This window comes from Lagenorhynchus albirostris, chromosome 3 (genome assembly GCF_949774975.1).
Source record: "Lagenorhynchus albirostris chromosome 3, mLagAlb1.1, whole genome shotgun sequence".
NCBI lineage: Eukaryota > Metazoa > Chordata > Mammalia > Artiodactyla > Delphinidae > Lagenorhynchus > Lagenorhynchus albirostris.
This window is the reverse complement of record NC_083097.1, coordinates 94,085,444-94,104,877: the sequence shown is the minus strand read 5'-3', so window position 1 is coordinate 94,104,877 and position 19,434 is coordinate 94,085,444. Positions and strand designations below refer to the sequence as shown.

The 19,434-nt window shown below is 43.3% G+C and overlaps 1 protein-coding gene and 1 long non-coding RNA gene across 2 annotated transcripts in view; one reads left to right on the top strand and one right to left on the bottom strand.

The window, feature by feature from the left end:
- Positions 1-3,241: 3,241 nt before the first annotated feature.
- The window catches only part of TRIM36 (tripartite motif containing 36), a 52,561-nt gene continuing 36,368 nt past the window's right edge, over positions 3,242-19,434 (top strand). The window contains exons 1-2 of the mRNA XM_060146194.1: positions 3,242-3,610; positions 15,077-15,311. Coding sequence (XP_060002177.1) covers positions 3,548-3,610; positions 15,077-15,311 — 298 coding nt within the window. The 5' untranslated portion in view covers positions 3,242-3,547. The remainder of the gene's footprint in view (positions 3,611-15,076; positions 15,312-19,434) is intronic.
- Positions 10,979-13,390, bottom strand: LOC132518183 (uncharacterized). The gene is made up of 3 exons (XR_009539876.1): positions 13,236-13,390; positions 12,764-12,928; positions 10,979-11,171 (listed from the first exon to the last, which is right to left on the bottom strand). It is a non-coding gene; the product is annotated as an uncharacterized LOC132518183 (long non-coding RNA).

Here is a 19,434-nt window from a genome sequence, read left to right as displayed (position 1 = left end):
GTTTTAGAACTGGATTATGAGATGATTGCATAACTCCATAATTTAATAAAAATTACTAAACTGTACACTTACAATTGGTGAATTTTATGGTAAGTAAATCATACCTCAATAAAGCTGTTAAAAATTTTGGTTTTTTAAATGACCTTTCTAGGTATAGGTGCTAGGATGCATTTGTGTCAGAAAGCTACATTGTATGTTTCCACTTCTGAAATAAAGACTGTTGAAGTAAATAAGAGGGTTTATTAAAACCAGGATATTTTTATATTACTAATTCCAGTCTCTAACTCTTAAACTGCTAAACATTCATCATCATAGATTTCAACTTCTAAATTTGTACAATTATTTATTTGTGTCCACAGCTAAGAAAAACTTGGAATGTGCATTTTTTGTGTTATTTGTTAAAACTATTGTGTTATGTTGTTTACTATAAGGAGGAGAAAATAGGGTGTCATGGATGAAAATGAAGCCAAAAGCTGTGGCTCTCTATAGGTTAGTCATTTCAGGAATCCGCATGGCAATTAAGCAGTTATATTGAAAAGTTTTCTCCATTAGATGGAAACTGACAATTAGATTTCCCACAGCGAGGGACTCTTTAATATTGCTAGACTTCTCAGTGTGAAAAATTCACACATCACGTAATCCCTCTATTAAATATCTTTCTTTTAGGTGGGGAAGTTCCCTGTGAAGCAGCATCTGTCATGCTACTTTTATTATTTTTGAGAAATGTGAATTAACTTTTTTCTTAATTTTGGTTTCTATGGGGAATGAAGTTAGATATTAATCTGTATGATATTAATCTTATTTTGTTCTTTGAAGTAAGAGAAATAATAAAGCAAATTTTGTTTGGCACCTACTGACTGATCCTGTGTCTTTGAAGTCTGTACAGAGAATTTCAAGGGAAATGTAAATGCAGTCTTCATTTTGTATGCCTGTCATCTTTGAAAGGTTCTTAATGTTCCATAGTGCTATTCACTCAGTGACTAAATAAAGAGTGGTAAATACCACCAGGCATCTGAGTAAATGTTCAGTGTCCAACTTGTGGGCACCAATCTGGACTCTTATGGGCAGTTCCACTTCTTGCCACTACAGCAGCTGATTCTAAGACCCTTGCCCCCAGCCCCATCTTGGCCTTGGGTGGGAATCCAGGCAACTGTTAAGCATATTTTGCCTGGAGTATTTCCTAATAGCAAGTGATCGGGTGGACAGACCTTTTATCATAGCAACTTATTCAGGGAAAAGAGGAGCAGCTAGTGCTGCCAGATGGTAAAGGGATCCTTAGATTGGAGACATCAGCATTAAGAGGAGGAAGAGGTTAGAGACCATTTAGTTCAAAACCAGTCATTTTACATAAGAGAAAATTGAAACTCAGCAAACTGGGACTTCCCTGGCGGGTTCAGTCCCTGGTCGGGGAACTGAGATCCCACATGCCGCGTGGTGCTGGCAAAAAAGTGAAAATAAAGAAGAAAGAAACTCAGGAAACTGAATGGACTTACCCCAGGGGTAGCAGAAACCAACAGTTTCCTACTCAATATCTCTTTCTTCTTCTTCCTCACTAATAAATCCTTGATTTTGTTTAGAGTGGCAATGTTCCCAGAGTAAAATAATCACCTTCCCAGCCTTCCTTGTAACTATGGGTGGACATATGTCCTTGTTCTCATACGGGAGATGTAAGTGGAGGTCATTGGATGGGGTTTTGGGGGTAAGCTTTTTAAGGGGAAACATTTGGCTTTTTTTGTTCCTTTGTCTCTCCCTTCCTCCTTCCTGCTTGTCATGCCTGACTTAAGACTAGTTTGGCTCTAACATCGTGATTTTTATTATGTGCCCAAATACTTTCTGGGTGTGAAAAACTCTCTTTTAAAGCAATACCTCTTTCTGGCAATCTGTCAAGTATTGCTAATATTGGGGAGGAATGCATTCATGGATGCTACAGACCTTACTTGAATTCTGTTTAGTTTTCCTTATGGAAGCAAAGGGCATACACAGGGTTCTGGAGAACTTGAGAAGGACAAGAAGCTTCTAAACAAGAAGCATTATGATTTTGTCTTATCTCCTACTGAGCCCAACTGTGAACATCCAACACATTAACTTTCGCTGCTTGCTCTAAGAGGCGATCGGCACCAACTTAGAAAAGTAACACACTGAAGAAGGAGCAAAGTTCTAGTGGAAGAAGAGTCAAGGAGCAACATTATTGCAGCTTTATGTGCAGGAAAAAGAAGAAAGAAATCATTATATACTTTTGGATTTCTGGACCAGAGAAGAGAAATCAGAAAATGACCCAAAGAAAAGGCAAACAAGAAAAACCCCTAAGGGAAATGGTTTCATTCTTGCAGTAAATCTTATAGTTGTGTCTAATCTAATCATAGCTGGCATTTCTTTTCTTTTCTTCTTTCTCTCTCTCTCTCTCTCTCTTTTTTTTTTTTAAAGAAAAGGTCATGCCCTTATCACTTTCCTCCTTTTCAAGAAAGATAAGAGACTGCCTATAGTGGAGGAATAGAGTAGTCCTGACTTTGTTCCGCCAAGTTTTCTTCTCAAGAGAAGCAAAGATAGTCATGTATGAGCGAAGCAGGGAGAAGACTAAGAGGCCGTTTCAGCTGCAGCCTCCTAGGGGAGCTGCTATTTTAAAAAGAAGTATAAAATGTGAGAAACATGCACTGAATGTTTAACTCAATCAATGAAATAAATAATTGGAAAGTGAGTTAGTCGTAACTAGGAGTGAGAATGTCCAGGAATCTTGCTGGCAGGAATCCTCTTTTTTTTTTAAATTAAAGGAAAGTTGAGTATCAAGAGGATATAGAGATACAATCGACCTTACACACTTAGAGTGTTTAAAATACAATCCTGGTATTTGTTCTCATCTCAGAAGCGCTGGCTTGGTCTTTGTTACCTATTGGATTTCAGGAAGGCTGACTTGAGATGCGGCGTTGCCGTTTCCTGGGCCCTCACTTATTTTTTTTCCGGCGCTGTCAGCCAGATCCTTTGTTGTGCCTGCTTTGCATTCATTCTCTCTGCCCTCGCACCTCCAGACAGTGGGGTGAGGATTTTTCCTGGTCCTTGCGTTGAGAGCTCCAGACAGCCACCGTCTCAGCCATCGCATAAAGGACGGCTTTAACTATCCAGTGGGTGTCCGGGCTGGGGCGGCGCCACGCCGGGAGCAGACAAGCTTTTGTGTAGGTGTTTGTCTCCGCAGCCTTCCGACCCCTGGCAGGAGGCGCGGGCCGCGATCCCCGAGGAGGCGGGGCCTCCGCGCCCTGCTCCGCCCGGTGAGGATTTCACGGTCGCCACCGCCGCCGCCGCCCTCGTTTGTTGCGTTACGTCGCCCTGCCCGGAGCTAAGAACGCCAGACGTGGCTGTCCAGGAGCCCTCTATGGCCTTCATCCCACCCAACCCCGCTTTTTGCTTTTTCCCCCCGCTTTCTCATTTTTCCTCGTTAACAGCACACAGGCGGGGCGCTTGGCAAAACTCAGACTAAAAACAGAGCAAGAGAGAGAAAAAGAACATATTCGATGCACCTGCCTGGTTCCTCCCGAGTTTGCGAAGGGTCGTAACCATGTCTGAGTCGGGGGACATAAGTGAATTTGGCTACATCATGGAATTGCTAGCCAGAGGCAAGGTAAGTGACGGGGCGCGCGGAGCCGCGGACTGGGCCCCCACTCCAAGCACTACTCAGCCTGTGGCCCCCACTCCAGGCACTGCTCGGCTTGTGGCTGTAGGCGTCCCGGGCCCTTGAAGCCGCCGGGGAGGGCGGGGCTGGAGTCCCAGGTCAGCGCTCTCAGCCAGGGCGCCCCAGCAGCTGCAGAATGCAAAGTAGACGCTTTCTTTTTTTTTTTTTTTTTTAATTGCGCGGCATTTCTGAAATGAGCCAAAAGGCACTTGGCCAGCTGGGCGACCGCGGGGGCTCTCGGGACGGCGAGGGTCAAGATCTCAGCCTGCGAAGATGGGGAGGAGGGTCGGGCATTGGCCAGGGGGCTCTCCTTGACGCACCCAGGGCTCCTAAGCGTGGTGACATCGAGTGGTTGACGTCGCCCGTCCAGGCGCGGAGCGCAGAGGGAGGGTCGGACCAGACGGTGGATAGGCGAGGAGGGTGGGATCGGGTTCAGCAAGCAGTCCGACCTTATGGCGGATAAATAGGAAAAGAACCCCCGTTCGCCAAGCCTTGGCGTTATCAGCACTCCTTCCAGGTCCTTGGCCGTTGTCCCAGGTCGGGAACATTTCAAACATCCTTCCTTTGGTGGGGAGGAAGAGATGCTAAGGCACCGGATTTCAGCCAGGCACCTGTCCCGGAGCCCTTTAGAAACCCAGGCTTGCGCTGTCGGTGACGCGTGGTGACCGCGCCCTCGGCCGGGCCGGGTGGCGCCGCGCCTAAGCTGAAAGCCTTGCGGGGAGGCGGGCCTCCGCGCTGCCTCAGAGAAAGTGCCTGGAGAGGCACCTAATTGGTTTACAGGCGGGAAGTGTCGGGAAATGCGAAGGCTGCGCGGTGCGCGGCCTGCCGGGATTCGCCTGTGGCTAGAAGGCGAGAAACGGCGTCTGCGTTTGTCTTCTGCACCTGGAGTTTCGAGAAAAGGTTGTGGCCCTGCGCACGGTCATCAGAAAGGATAAGGATGATCTGCAGCTCTGGTGCGAGCACCTGAAACATCAGTCTCATACCTCACTAACCCCAACTTTGTGGATGCTTCAGGCCAGACAGTCCCGCGGCTCCCGGGGCTGGGGAGCCGCTTAACGCCCTCCCAGACGAAAGCGTCCCGGGCGAACTGTGAGCCTCCCTGAATTCTCTCTCCTGTTCTGCAAACACGGAACACTCTTCCGAAACAGAATACTTATTAACATTTCGAAGGTAGAGGCTGTGCTTCGGGCCACCCCTATCATTTACACCCCGGACCAGAAGTACAAATGGAGGACCCTGGTTCTACTTTTCTTCGAATCCTGGGGCTCCATCCTACAACTCGAGGAGCCTCCTGCACATGCATAGGGACATCCTGACCAGCATCTCCAAGCTCCTTGTCGCCCCAAACAGCTTCCCCTTGGCCACCAGCACCCTGCCCCTCCCCGCCCCGTCTGGGATGCGTACTACAGCCCTCTCTACCCTCTGGAGGACCGACCCTGGGGAAAGAAGTCCAGAAGGAGGTGCTGGCCCTGAGCGAGAAGGCTTGCCGCAAGAGGGCCAGAAACTGGCCCTCTAGAGCACACAGCAGGACCCTGGTTGCCTAGGAACTCGGGGGGTGGGAGGCGGGGAGAAGGAAAGAGGATGCCTTTTGTTGATTGTAAAATAAATGTACCACTCTTGATGGGATCGGAATAGGATGATGGAGAGGTGAGTTTAGGCCCGTGGTGCTCAGACATTCTTCAGAGTAAGCCAGAATTGTATTAGTTGGTTAATAATACTTTCCTTCAATAGCAGGCAACACTTGATATACGGAGAGAATAGTTTTGATGTGGGACCAGGGATCTGCAAGTTGACATCCCAGGTGATTATGAAGCAGGCAGGTGAACTTCTCATGAATACTAAATGGGTGAGTAGGGCAGAACCATTAGTGAACCCTTAAAACTTCTTATAATTAAGTCAGGTGAACAAAAACAAACCTCTCAGAATTAGCATTGTGTTTCACAATATGCTCACTGTAATGAAAAAACAGAACCCAAATAACCTTCTGGCTTCATCCACTGAATTTCTCTGCCTCGCTCTCCAGTAGGCAGACCCTCTTCACTAGGTTTCAGTAATAGGCCTGTAGCAAAAGCAGGAGCCGGAGGTCAGCTGACTTCCAAAGTTAGAGAGGCAGGTATCCCTGTGAAATCTCTGGAGTTGGGAAGTAGCCTCTCACAGTGAGATCTTAGGACAGTTCCTCCCTCTGCCTTTTATTTGGCGGGGTGGGGCGTGAGGGGTCAGGAGTAGCCTCCTAACCATGACAATTCAAGCTTATTCTCTGCCCACTTTCCTCACAGCTCCGCCCCCTAACTCTATTTAAAACCCTGCTTATATATGTGATTATACAGGATTTGAACACCGAATACCTCGCTGAGTATTAGCCAAGGACTAGCAGACCTTTGACTTGCTTTATTTTCCTCTGAGAAGTTAGGTTCCACTTTGTAGCTCAAGTTGGTAAGGTGAAAAATAATGTGAAACTGATCTAATTATGCCCAGTTCATGGAGTTAAAAAAAAAAAAAAAGAGCAGAGGCTCTTGTCTTCCTAACCCCCTGCCCTTTCCTTCCCTTCCTTCAAAGTTGAGACCAGTGGGTTGACCATCATCCTAATTTCTTTCACTTGTCTCTGATGGCTTTAAAATTTTACAACGTTTAATACATGCTCATTGCAAAATATTCAAACTTTACAGAAAATTTTACGAGTAAAAGGTGGAACTTCACTCCCATCTCCAATCCACTGCATCTCCCAGGGGCAGCAGTTTGCTGTGTGTCTATTTCAAATTAAATTAGCTTACTGTTGTGTTCTTGAATGTGGGAGGTGAGCCTTTCATCTTAGAGTAACATAAAACCCACATGACAAAGTTGATCATCTAGTTTTACTCTATTGTGATGATGACTTTAATATTTAAAGTACACAGTGATCTCTACCATTGTAGTCTTTCTGTTCATCAAACAATACCCTATGAGTATGGTTAATACCTATGATAATTCTCAAGAGGTTTAAAAATCAATGTAAATGGACTTGCTTATATTTCACTATCACAGAAATACAGAAATTTGTACCATTTCTGGAAGCTGCTTTCTGAGGTTTTGTTGTTTTGTTTTGGTTTTTCTTTTGTAACTCATCTCTTTGGGCTAAAAGAGAGCTTTCCAACTCTGTGGTCAATATCTAGGATTACACAAAGCAGTATTTTCAAACTGTTTTGGTCTCTAGAAAGATTTACCTTATTAATTTTTTATCATCTTCATACACTTCTTTTCTTCACACTATCACACACTTCTCTAGAATCATATAATGAAGATTTGATGACAAGGAACATAGAAGAATTTAAATTCAGTATGCTTCTTTATTTAGCATTTAAACATACTTATATTTATGTATTCACAGCCAGAAAGCACTTCTTGTGTCCCACAGTTCAATAATTACTGTTCAGGTACATCCAAGGAGTACAATAGTTTGAGCAAAATAAAGAGGCTTTGGAAAGCTTACATTTAATTTTAATCGAGAAACAGGTGATGATTCCATTACTTGGTGAATTATTACTTTTAACTTTGAATATCTTTGAGGCACAAAAGATTGAAGAATTTTATAAACACAAAATTTGCTTTCAAGAAGATGCTTATACTCTGAAAGAATTACGTTTAGAAAATCCTCACATCTCGACTAATGTAAAGTCTTAAACATCTCCTGAGACCAAAACAAACATACCACCAAATGATCTGTTTCAGAAGGCTCAATAGATAGTTGCTCACACAACTGAATCTAAACTGGGTGATAATACTAAGGTTGTGCACACTGCAAAGTAGCCTTTAAAATATTTTTTTATATCTTGGGATTGGGTAAAGTGTGTGTGTTGTGGGGAGGAGGAAAGGTGAAGAGATTTAGATGATAGCAGGATAACTTGAACATAGCTAATTTTATAAATATCAGAATTTTCCTCTGATGTTTTTACTACATTACTCGAAAGATAATTTGGGGGGAAAAAACTGTCTCTGAAACTGCTTTGTCAAAGAATGTTTAAATCATATTTTCTATTAAATTGAAATTGCATGTTAGACACTCCTGTGGGCCTGAGTAGGGATGCTAGAGTGACACCCAAGTTTGAATCTTGGCTCTTGGTATCTAGCCATGTGACCTTGAGGGTATTACTTAATCTCCGAATAGAGGTGGAGAGGACTTGTGACTGTTACATGTCCCCTCTGAAGGGAATTATACCTATTTCACAGGGTTATTGCAAGGATTAAATGAATATTCTGTGCAAAGTTCCTAATACTGTTATTGGCACATAGTAGGCCTTCAGTAAGTAAAGCTATTACATCTAGCTACTTCGACAACAGGGTTGGGTCTTGAGACCCCTTATATGCAAACTATGATCATTAACAATGGGAGGTAGAGATGCCAGATAAAATACAGAATGTAGAGTTAAGTTTGAATTTCAGTTAAACAACAGATTTTTTAATGTAAGTATATCCCATTCAATATTTGGGACATATACTAAACAAGTTCATTATGTATCTGAAATTCAAATTTAACAGGATGTCCTGTGTTTTTATTTGCTAAACCTAGCAACCCTAAGTGTAGGAATAATAAGATGTGGTCAAAGGGGACCTGCTAACAACCTCTGAATATTATCGAGATTGTTCACACCCCAAGTTGGCTAAGGGACCCCTTTGCCCACCAGTTATGCAGCCAATACACTCCTGCCTTTAATGGGGAAGTGTCTGCCAGAGCAGCACTGTACCTCTCATCAACTCTCAAATCGCTGGTCTGGTGCTACCAGTTAGCAGATAAATGCCTCCTGGATTGTCTCTTAAACAAACAAAAGCTTGAAATGGATGGGAAGATAAGGCTTACAAAACATCAAACATGAGTGTACGAAATGAGAGCATCCTAATCGTGTTAAACTGAGCGGTAAGACTCTAAGTGCTAGAGGAACTCAGAGTAAAGGGAGCTGATCAATGAGAACTAGACTAATGAGGATGCAGGCTCTAGATTTGCACCTTGAAAGATGAGCTCGAGTTGGCTCGGCAAGGGAAATCCGAACTTCCTGGCTTGCTGGACTCCTCTCCCCTGAGGTTGTTCCCACAGAAACACTTTATGACAGGTAAGCTTGGCTTGTCAGATGCTTGAGTCAATAATTGGTAAATGTCATTTGTCGTGCCTTCACCTGTAACCTCCCGATACCCAGCAGCTTAGACAGTGCATGTGGCAGTCCACTGTGAAACCCTGTGATTGACTTCATTAATTGACTTCATTGCCACCTTCTTTACTTCCCCTAAGTCCAGGGGCTCTCTTAATTGAAAACCCAGGTTGTTTCCACCAGGAGGCAAGGTTTAGAAGTATGCTGGCCATGGGACCTTGTTGCTTGTTCTTGTTCAGGATATACTAACAGAACGGTACCCTGGCTGTTTGACCTCTGACCAAACAGATTAAGAGCCTCACAGCACTGACTCAAATATGCACCAGGGTCATTAGGACCTGACTTGGCCAGGAATTTAAGCTCTTGTTGGGTATTAGGAGTCAGTGTGGAAAGAGAGCAAGTCAGTTTAGTGAATAGTGTAGAAACTAAAGGGTATCAGGTTTATATTTTAAGTGTGAGGTAATGAACATTTATTGAACGTCTGTTTTACCAGACCTGAATAGTGTATGTGTGTGTGTGTGTGTGTGTTTCGGGAGTGGTGGTTGATGGCAGGTGAAGGAGGAGAAATTGACCTTTGGACTTCATGAAGCAGATAGATTTGAGACAGCTCACACCCTCGTGATAGAAGAGCAATTACACAACGCCACCAAGCACAAGATATCATAATATAGGCAGGAGTATTGAAGGTCTGTAGACTGGAGGTGGTGATAGATGTGGAATAGGCTTCCTTGTGTTGAATTTTGACCCATGTTTTAAAAGAAACTACTGGAAAAGAAAGTGCTAGGATACTCCAAACTGGGGAGGGGCAGGCACCAAGGGATGGTGTATGCAGTACAAACTGGGAGAATAATGATTTAAAGAACAAAACAAAACACATCTTTCATGTCATTCCTACATAAACACCTTCAAATGTCTACAGAGAAGAAGCATGGTAATTCTAGGCCCTCCATACTATACTAGATTCATTTTGAGTTGTTGTAAGAGGATTTGAAGGCTGTCAGAGAGAGGTACGGGGAAAGGAAAGAGAAGAATTTAAAAAAAAAAAAAAAAACCCCAAACCACACAGGATTTTAAGTTGAGGAACTGGGAAGGCTCTTGGTATCTTTGATAACTGGGAGGCTGAGATGGATGGATGTTGAGAGAAAGTGATGAGATGCCCCAAAGCATGGCAGCCAAGGGGGGAGAAATGACTAGGCAAATGGGAGAGTGGTCATTTAGACTGCTGGTTTTCATATTTGCTATCTTCTTACCAATATTCCCCCTTCCCCCGTTTTGCTTTTAAAAGTATATGGGTTAAATAGTTTAAATAAATATGGATTTAAAAGTTTATGGATTAAGTTACATTAAAAAGTTTCTAGAAGTAAAACATACACATATTATAAAGTGCAAATAATACAATACAATGTGGATGGAAAGTGTCTTCCGCACCTGACTCCATCCCCTTACTTCTCCACAACACTGTTACCAATTTTTGTGCTCCATTTCGGACTTACTTTTATTTACTTATTTGCCTATGTAAGCAATATGCCTGCCTGTCTCACCTTTTTTTTTTTTTTCCAAAGTGGCAACATACAGAATCCATATGGTTTTATATTTGTTTTACACTATTTTAGAAATCCTTTTCATGGCATGGATGTACATTATGGATAGTTGATATTTAATTTCTGTGAAGTCCCCCTGAGATCTTTGTACATGTTTTTGTGCACAATGCAAGTCTTTCAGTGGGAAAGTTATTAGAAGTGGAATTGCTTAAAAGGAGAAACACTGAAATTTTTTGATAGGTTTTACAAAATTTCCCTTCAAATAAGCTGGACCAATCTACACTGTTACAAAAAAGTTTGAAAGTGTCTAGTTTCCCACATTCTTACCAAGTGTATTAACATATTTTTTGAACTTTGAGAATCAGGTGGAAAATAACTCATTGTCATTTGATTTGCATAATGGAAGGGCTTTCAAATTTATTTTCAGCCAAGTATTGTCTATACAGTTTTTTCTTTAGTTCATGTTAATGAAACCTTCTAATCTCTTTTACTCTGTACTTTCGTTAGTTTTGGACCAAAGCACTATTCAAGTGTGCTGATGTGAGATTACAGCCAAAGGGGTATTGTTGAACCCAAAGACCAGAATTAAAGACAGAAACCGACTTATAATGCTTTTTAATGGTCGAGCCTTTTAAAATCTATATGGGAACATAGTGTAGGACATCATATAGGTAACTAAATTACACACGCATTTTGTTATCTTCCTCAGTTCCCTTCTGATTAGGACGCTTCAGAACCTGTGGGGAGGAAGCAGCCTCAACTCCAGCATGTTCGGCCACGCAGCGGGCATTAATCTGGATCAGAATAGTCCAGTCATTACTTGGCAAGGTGTTCATCCTCTCTGCACCTCATCTGTAAATTGAGGGTATTCCATTAAAGACAATTGCTACGGTCCCTTGCTGTTCTTAATTCTGCACTGCCACAGCGTTATTTAATTGTCGGCTGGAGAAGAGGCTATTACTGCTGACAGTGCTGTGGGAAGACGGCGGAACTTGCCACAGACAGAGACTTGTCCCAAATGGGAAATAAAAGTGGGAAGCGTGTCAAAACCTAAACGGGATGCCGCGCTACAGCTCTGTGGTCCCTTCGCCCAGCTGCTTAGAGCTCCTGTTTTCTCAGTCTATACATGAGATGGAATTATTTAGCCAGCTGGGAGGGCGGTGGCGTGATCTAACAATACGGTTTCCAACAACCCCACGTTAATGTGTTTTCGGTTTGCCTTGAAAACTGGAAGAAACGCGCTTGAACCGCAGCAGGTGAACTTTATGCGGCTAGTCTCCGACCTGGAAAAACGGTGCCTGAACACAGGCCGGGCGCCCACCGCCTGGGTGCGTGGGTGCCGGAGCCGTTAAAGACCAACCAGCTGTCCCGATTTCCCCACACCCTCCGTGCCCGAGGGTGGGAACCGCGCGGCGGCGGCGGCGGCGGCGGCGGCGGGACGCACACACTAGGCGGGGCAGGGAGCTGCCGCCTCTAATTCCCGGCCAGTACCCGGGAGAGGGACCCCTATGCTGCGGCTTGTCCCCGCGCCACTTGGCAAGAACGTGCCGTGCGTGGCAGCGCGGCGCCCTGGTGTGTAAAAGCAGAAGCAGAAACGAGTGGTTGGTGACCAGTCAGGGAATGTGAAGTTCACGCTACGAATCGGGCCGGAAGAGAAGGAGGAGAGCGGGGCGGGGACAGGGACCCTCTAGGGGAAACCCCCGACCCCGGTTGGGGCGGGGTGAGCTGGGTCTCGCCCTGGTCGCCTCCCCCGCGCGCGACTCTGTGTGCCAGGTGCGACGGCACGGGAAGGCGGCCTGGGCCAGCCCTCTCCCTGCCGCCCCGGCTAGAGTCAGGAAATGGAGCTTGTCTCTGAATGCTTAGTCCGCGCTTTAACAAAGCGCACGGAAAGAAAAATGAAGAGCAGAGGGTCGGCGCGGAGCAATGGCCAGGGCAGTAGTCTGGGGCAGCACCGCCGGCCCGCTCCACCGCGGCCCGCTCCACCGCGGCCCGCTCCACCGCGGCCCCGCCCCGGCTCGGCCCTCGGCCTCCACCGCCCCTTCCCCGCCCTCACTTCCGACCCTCCGAGACTTCCTACCCGGCAGGGGGCGAAGGTGGCGGCCCGGGCGGCAGTGAGGAGGGGCGGGGAAGGGGCAGCTGCGGTGGCTGAGCGAGCTGGAACCCCGCCGACGGCCACACCCCCGCCCACTGCTCCGCCGCTGGGCCTTCCACCCGCCCGCCCGCGGCCCCTCCTCCTTTGTGCGGTGGGCGCTGTTGCCCGGGCGACGGCGCCGCCCCGCCCCGGCCCCGCCCTCCACGGACCCCTGGCCCGGTCTCCGCGTGGCTGCCCGCCCAGCCGCAGGCCGCAGGAGCCGACGCTGCAGCCGGCTGCGGGGCGGGATTCACGGAGCCACCGTAGGGAGCAAAGCTCGTCTCTCCGCGTCTTTGCTTTCGCCCGCCCTGACCTCCTCCTCGCCGCGTCGGTCCGCTGGTGGGGTCCGGCTGACCAGCTCGCCCTCCGGCTCCGAACCGAGGTCCCAAGGCCGCCACAGGGACCCGCTTACCAGAACCAGCCAGGGGCCGCCCGTCTGCCTGTTTGGATCCTGCCTTTGATGACACCTGGCAAAAGGCTACCATGGAGGGGGATGGTTCAGACTCGCTGGTGAGTGGGGGAGAGGGACGGCCGCCTAACGCCTCGGTGGCGGCGCGCCGGGTCCCCTGGGTCTCTCTTTCCCCTCTGCCCTGAGCCGTGAGGGACCCTCTCCCCCCGGAGGAGCGAGGGCGGGCGTGTGGTGGCCCCGCTTCCTCTTCGCCTTTCCCGCCCCGGGCAGGGTTTCGCAACCCGGGGCGCCCCCTTTCTGCCCCTCAGTGGGACGGTCGGACTCGGGGTCACCGGGGCCCGGAAGAGTGTGCCACTCTTGTGCGGTGATGGCTCACCTGAAAACCTCGGGGAGTTTGGGCGGGGCTCTTTAATGGTATTCAGATTGTAGAATTAATTCGCTTTAGGGAGTCGGGTGCCCGTCGCGGCCCGGGGCGCGTGTCCCGCGCGTGTCCCGCCTTCCTTTGTCTGGGAGCGCGGTGGCGGCGGCTCTCGAGTCCCCCTCGGACCCTCGCGGGCCGGGCCCGCAGTCACCGCGAGCAGTGGCTCCTCCCCGCCTTTGCCTGCTCGAGGGAGGCGGGCTTACTGCAGCAGCTGTCGGGGTACAAGTGTTTTTGTTTCAAGGGGTCGGATATGCAATTCTTTCCAACTTGCTAGTTTCCCGTCGAACCTCATTTATTTTGAAATAGCTTAATTGGGGGAGCCAGCACATCACATTTCTCTTAATCAGGTTGTTTCCTCTCAATGAGTGTAAAATGAGCACTAAATTTTTCTTTTGCGTAAGAATTGCTTTATATCCATCGTGATTAGCAAGCTTATGCACTGCTCTGTGTACAAGAAAAGTGGAAATGATTTTAGATCTTTCAGTGGGAAGTACACCTCTCATAAAATGGGGCGTGAGAGCCTGTTCTGAACATTCAGGACAATAATTTCCTTTTGAATCAGATGTCAAATTCTTTACGAAATGAGAGAGGATGTGAATATTCTGTATTGTTTGATGTGAATTGTGAGGTGTGGATATCTTCCAAATTTACTAAAACTGTGATGTGATGTGGGCTTTTTTTAAACATTGTGAGATGCATCAAGAAACGCTGCATCACAAGACCCATTGACAGTGATAAAGCCAGTTGGCTGAAGTGCTATTGTCTGGGATTATTAAAGCACTTGGTGTCATTTTAAGGGGAATACTCACATGCATTTTTATGTAACTAAAACAAGTGAATTAATTCAGTTTTAATTTTCTCTGTGTTTCCAGTAGTTGAAATGACTGTACAGGTTTATGAGTACTTTAAAATTCTACCGTCATTAAAATTGCAGGTATGCTAAATATAGATTCATAGCACCTGAAGTTTGGGATCCGTGGGGAAAAACTACACAGGCAAAGAATGGGAAAACTGGTATGAGGTCATTAGACCTTTTTAGTTGTGATGAGTCTAAATGTTTCTCACTGAAAATATTGCAAGCCTGTAGTATCGAGAGAGCATTTATAATGGTTCCTTCTAATCCCCTATACCCTTTTAGTATTCATAAAGTGCTTTTAAGATAACTGCTTTGATATGCAGCCTGAGAAACTCTTACCTACATTACAGTTGCAGCATGTGGAAAATGGTCACATTTAATATAGAAAGTTGCAGATAATTCAGCTTGTAAATAGATTTCAAGTAGAGTTCCATGAACATAATGGCTAACCCAGTTTTTACCAGCTCTTGTTACTTGCCAGTTACAGAGCTAATGTGCTAAATAGGAATAATCCTATTCTTAGTGCTATATACTTAATTTTTATTGAAGTAATCTACTTTCAGGATTTCATTGAAGTCCTAAATCAGTTAATTAATAATGATTTAATAACTTAATAATTGTTGATGAAATATTATGGTCCCCTAATACTTTATGCTAATTTTTCTCATACTTCAGGTTTTCTCTTTTTTTTTTTCTTTAACCATTTCATGCCCCTTCACCTCTAGGCAATGGATAATGAGGGGGACATAATTAATGGTATAGACTTTCATAACCAAAATGAAACTTCAGACTTTAAAAAAATCTGTTTAATTCTTTTTTGAAAGGTTAACACATGTACTTATACAAGAGGTATAAGCATGTTAATTTACACTAAATGTATTTACACTAAATGTATTTACACTAAAAGCCTTTGATTCTGATTTCTTTTTCTCAACTTAAGGTTACCATTAAGAATATTGAAAGAGAGCTCATTTGCCCGGCATGCAAGGAGCTGTTTACCCACCCGTTGATTCTCCCTTGTCAACATAGTATCTGTCATAAATGTGTAAAAGAACTCTTACTGATGCTTGATGATTCATTCAATGACGTGGGATCAGACAACTCCAATCAGAGCAGTCCTCGACTTCGGCTTCCCTCCCCTAGCATGGATAAAATTGACAGAATTAGCAGACCAGGTATGTGGTGGAACCTGGGGTGGTGGAGTTTGGTTGTATGTTCAGTGATAATTGTGGAAGGGAAATTATTTTCGTTGTTTTGGGGGTTAATCATTCCAGGTGAATAAATTAAAACTATAGTTAGAAAAGAATCCCTCTCTCTTTTAAAATGAACTTTTAAAACGTCAAAATGAACTTTTATTGTCTTTTGGTATGCATTTAAAATGGATATTGGATATTGAACACGAATTTTGTATTGAACCCATTATTAACTGTGTCTGTATTTTAGGGGGTGTTCTGACCCTGTGAAGTCCTTTATATGAGGAATGAAATAATGGACCACTGAAGTACTTACTAGGGAACCATCTATGTGTGGTAATAGGTAAATAAATATGCAGAATTAAGGGATGAGACTACATAATGCCCAGTTCTAGAAGACTTTTTAGAGGAATGTTATTTGGTATCATTTTATTCCATTTTATTCTTCAGCCATTTTTTAATCCAAATTTTAAAGTAAGGATTTTGAACATCAGCTAAACAGTAGTGGAATTCTGTAGTAGTGTGTAGAAGTAGATCTAATTAGATGTATAGCACATGTACTATACCATTATTTATTTATTTTTAAAAATAAATTTATTTATTTTTAAAAATTATTTATTTTTAAAAATAAAGTTATTTATTTTTGGCTGCGTTAGGTCTTCATTGCTGCGTGTGGGCTTTCTCTAGTTGCGGTGAGCGGGGGCTACTCTTCATTACAGTGCATGAGCTTCTCATTGCGGTGGCTTCTCATTGTGGAGCTTGGGCTCTAGGCGCACGGACTTCAGTAGTTATGGTGCGCAAGCTCAGTAGTTGTGGCGCATGGGCTTAGTTGCTTCTGTGGCATGTGAGATCTTCCCAGACCAGGGCTTGAACCTGTGTCCCCTGCATTGGCAGGCGGATTCTTAACTACTGCGGCGCCAGGGAAGTCCTATACCATTATTATATAGCCGGTGTTTAAATTTTTTCCTATAGGGGTGGTGTTTCTTTCTTCTGAACATCTATTGCAGGATTAATGTAGATCAAAATTAATTTAAAATCATTGGGAACAGGGCCACTGGGAAGTTAAGGGCCAAAATCGGCAGTAAGGGTCAAGGGGAGGTAGAGGTTTGGGTAGAAATACCACAGCATCATGTTCAGCACTTCCTTCCTATGGAGGAGAGTCCTCGAGCGGCCATGAGCACCAGACTTCAGGGCTTCAGCTCTGCCCAGTTTGGGCTTTGAGGTTTTCAGTTTAATCCTTTTGTCCACTCTGTCCATTTCTCCCTCTTTAGTATAGGAGTAACTTTTTAATATTGTTAAAAAAAACCCTTTTTTTAAAATCAGAAAAGAATCTTTTTCTCCTCATTTGCATGTTAGAGAATGCCATCTTTTTTGGTCCATGCTGTGATATGGAGTCTCCTTGGGCAATATTTGTGTCTATGTGCTCCATCAGAGAGTGTATAAGAGGAGATTTGTTCTAAGAGTGGTATTATGATATTTTAAAAACATGAATTTTTTAAAAATGGTAATCACCAATTCCTTGGAGGATATTTTACACACATAAAAATTATACGTATATACAAAAAAGGGAGCATTAGGTAACGATGGGAGTGCAGGATGTATGAGGTTGGAGAGGGTTATGCTCTTTGTGAAGTCATCACTTTTATGTTTTCGTCCCTGTTAGGAAACTGGCATACTGAGGAGGGGAGGAAAGACAGTGATAGCTTAAAATCATTCTGTCAGATAAAAATTCATATTCTGTTGCTAGATCCTCATTGGATAATTAGGGACCCTGGCTTGATTGACCAAGAAGATTAACTTTGTATATTAATATTCAGCACAGACCATGAAATAAAATTGTAGTTAAATACTAGTATTTCTACTGATCATTAGATTGAGCTCACATGTGTATTTCATGAAATTCTGTGTTTTATATAGGCTTTGAATCTTAAGATTTGGTTTTTATGTGATCGATATAAAGTATGAATGAAATATAGATGAAAAATAGTTAACTGTTTCTGTTTTCAGGAACTTAACTAGCACAGTAGTTGGTAGATGTTTAATAAATATGTGTTGAGTGGATGTTGAATGACAAACGTTTGCTGTAAGATTTGTACAGAGCATGCCATGATGGCTTATATTTATCGATGATGGCATTTTTCCAGAACAAGAGATCAAAACTAGATTTACCGAGATGTTCCTCCCTCTTCTTTAGGAAGAGCCCTGTTAAGCTGTATTATGTCCTCATGGGGGGCAAGTTAGAAAGCTTCTCTGTGGAGATCAATTATAGGAAATAAGAATATTTGGTGAAGGGATGACTGCAGAATATGATGGCTGCCTTGTGGAAGAGTAGTAGTACTCTGGGTATATTCACAGCAAAAATTCCAGATCTGTCCAGTACACTAGCCACAGGTGACTGTTGAGTGCTTGAGACACATTAGTCTGAATTGAGATATGCACTTGTACCTCTTAGAGTGAAAAAATGAATATAACATACCTCTAATAATTTTATATTACATTTTGAAATGAGAGTTTTTGGATATATTGGGTTAAATATGTATTACTGAAATTAATTTCACTTGTTTATTTTTACTTTTTTGTGGCTACTGGAAAATATAAAATGACATATGTGGCTTACACTTTCACACATATTCCTTTCAAATAGCATTGCATGGGTCATTTGACAGATTTTAAAATAAAAGCATGCCTTGAAAGGAGAGTAAGATTTGTGTGTATAACACGAGCATGTTAAATTGTGTAAAAATAAAAGAGCTATATAAGTGTTCATTTTTGGTCATATATATGCAAGCTTTTCTCCCATTCTGTATTACCTGTTGTCATTAAGATACAATCATTGGTAGTAATGTTTATTTACTGTGTTGATTTAGATCACTTAAAAAAACCAGAAAAGAGATGCTTGATTTTTACTTTATATATTCAACAGTTTTCAGAAGTGTGATTGTTTAAAAATACAAATCTATAGGATAAAGTATAGGTCTCTTAAGTGATGCACCAACAGTGATTAATTCTGAACCGTGATAGGATAAGCTTGATGACTGTTTTACATTGGTGGCTTTATATAAATACCATGCGTACCAGGAAAGACATTTTTTTTTTTACTGTTAATTCAGTAATTGTATTATGTGTAGGACACAGTTACTGCTTTATCTTTTGTTAACATGTTGTGAATCTTCTCTTTGAAATTAAATTCTAAATCCAGCTTTCTGTTCATTGTTCACAGCATCACAACGGAGATCTTTGGGGTGGAGAGGTAGAAAATGCTTTATTGCTTGTGTGGCCGCAGGCAGTATAGTGTTAGATTTAAATTAAATAACTTTATATAGATAAAGTTTTTTTTAAAATAAATATCAGTGGTCAAGTCTTCAAAATCATGTAGAAAGTGAACAAATTTGGCTGACATGACTTAAAGGTCAACAGGACTAAAATTCCAAACAATTTCTGATGTTTTTAAATGGAGCTCTGATTATTAGTGCTTGCATTTTGCCATGTATACACACACACACAGACACACACACACACACACACATGTCCATTATGGGATATTTTTAAAGAAAATGACATCCCCTTGTTTTTTTTTAATGTTACCTTAAAGATGCTTTACATTTACTTAGTGGAACAAAGCTTATGTTGACAGCCATATTACCCTTCGGGAGGTTAAATAAACCAGTACTTTCTTCTGTATTTAAAAATTTGCTTAAAGGTATTGATAATTTTTGTAGTTAATACCATAATCTTTGCTTGTTTGTGCGTATGGTGTATTTTTTGTTTTTATTTTAAGGTATTTGGGTTCAGAGTTTTAACACTCAGGTCTCACTTGTGGGTAAATAACGTACATTGCTTTTGTGTGAAAGGTGGGCCAACCCATTTTATTAAAATAATTTTTTGTTTTTACTCCAGTTGACCTTTAAAGTAAAATTGGCTACTTTTTTTCAGGAATGCTGGTGATACCTTAAATTTTAGTGGAGAAAATAAACACCTGAAATGTATCCCTTTTCTGGTTTCCTCACCTGCTTCTACATGCCTCGATTTTAAAATCTTACAGCCACTTCTAGAAGCCACGTGTAATCCATTCTCTTACAGGCTTTAGTGAGTCCCTGAGAATTTG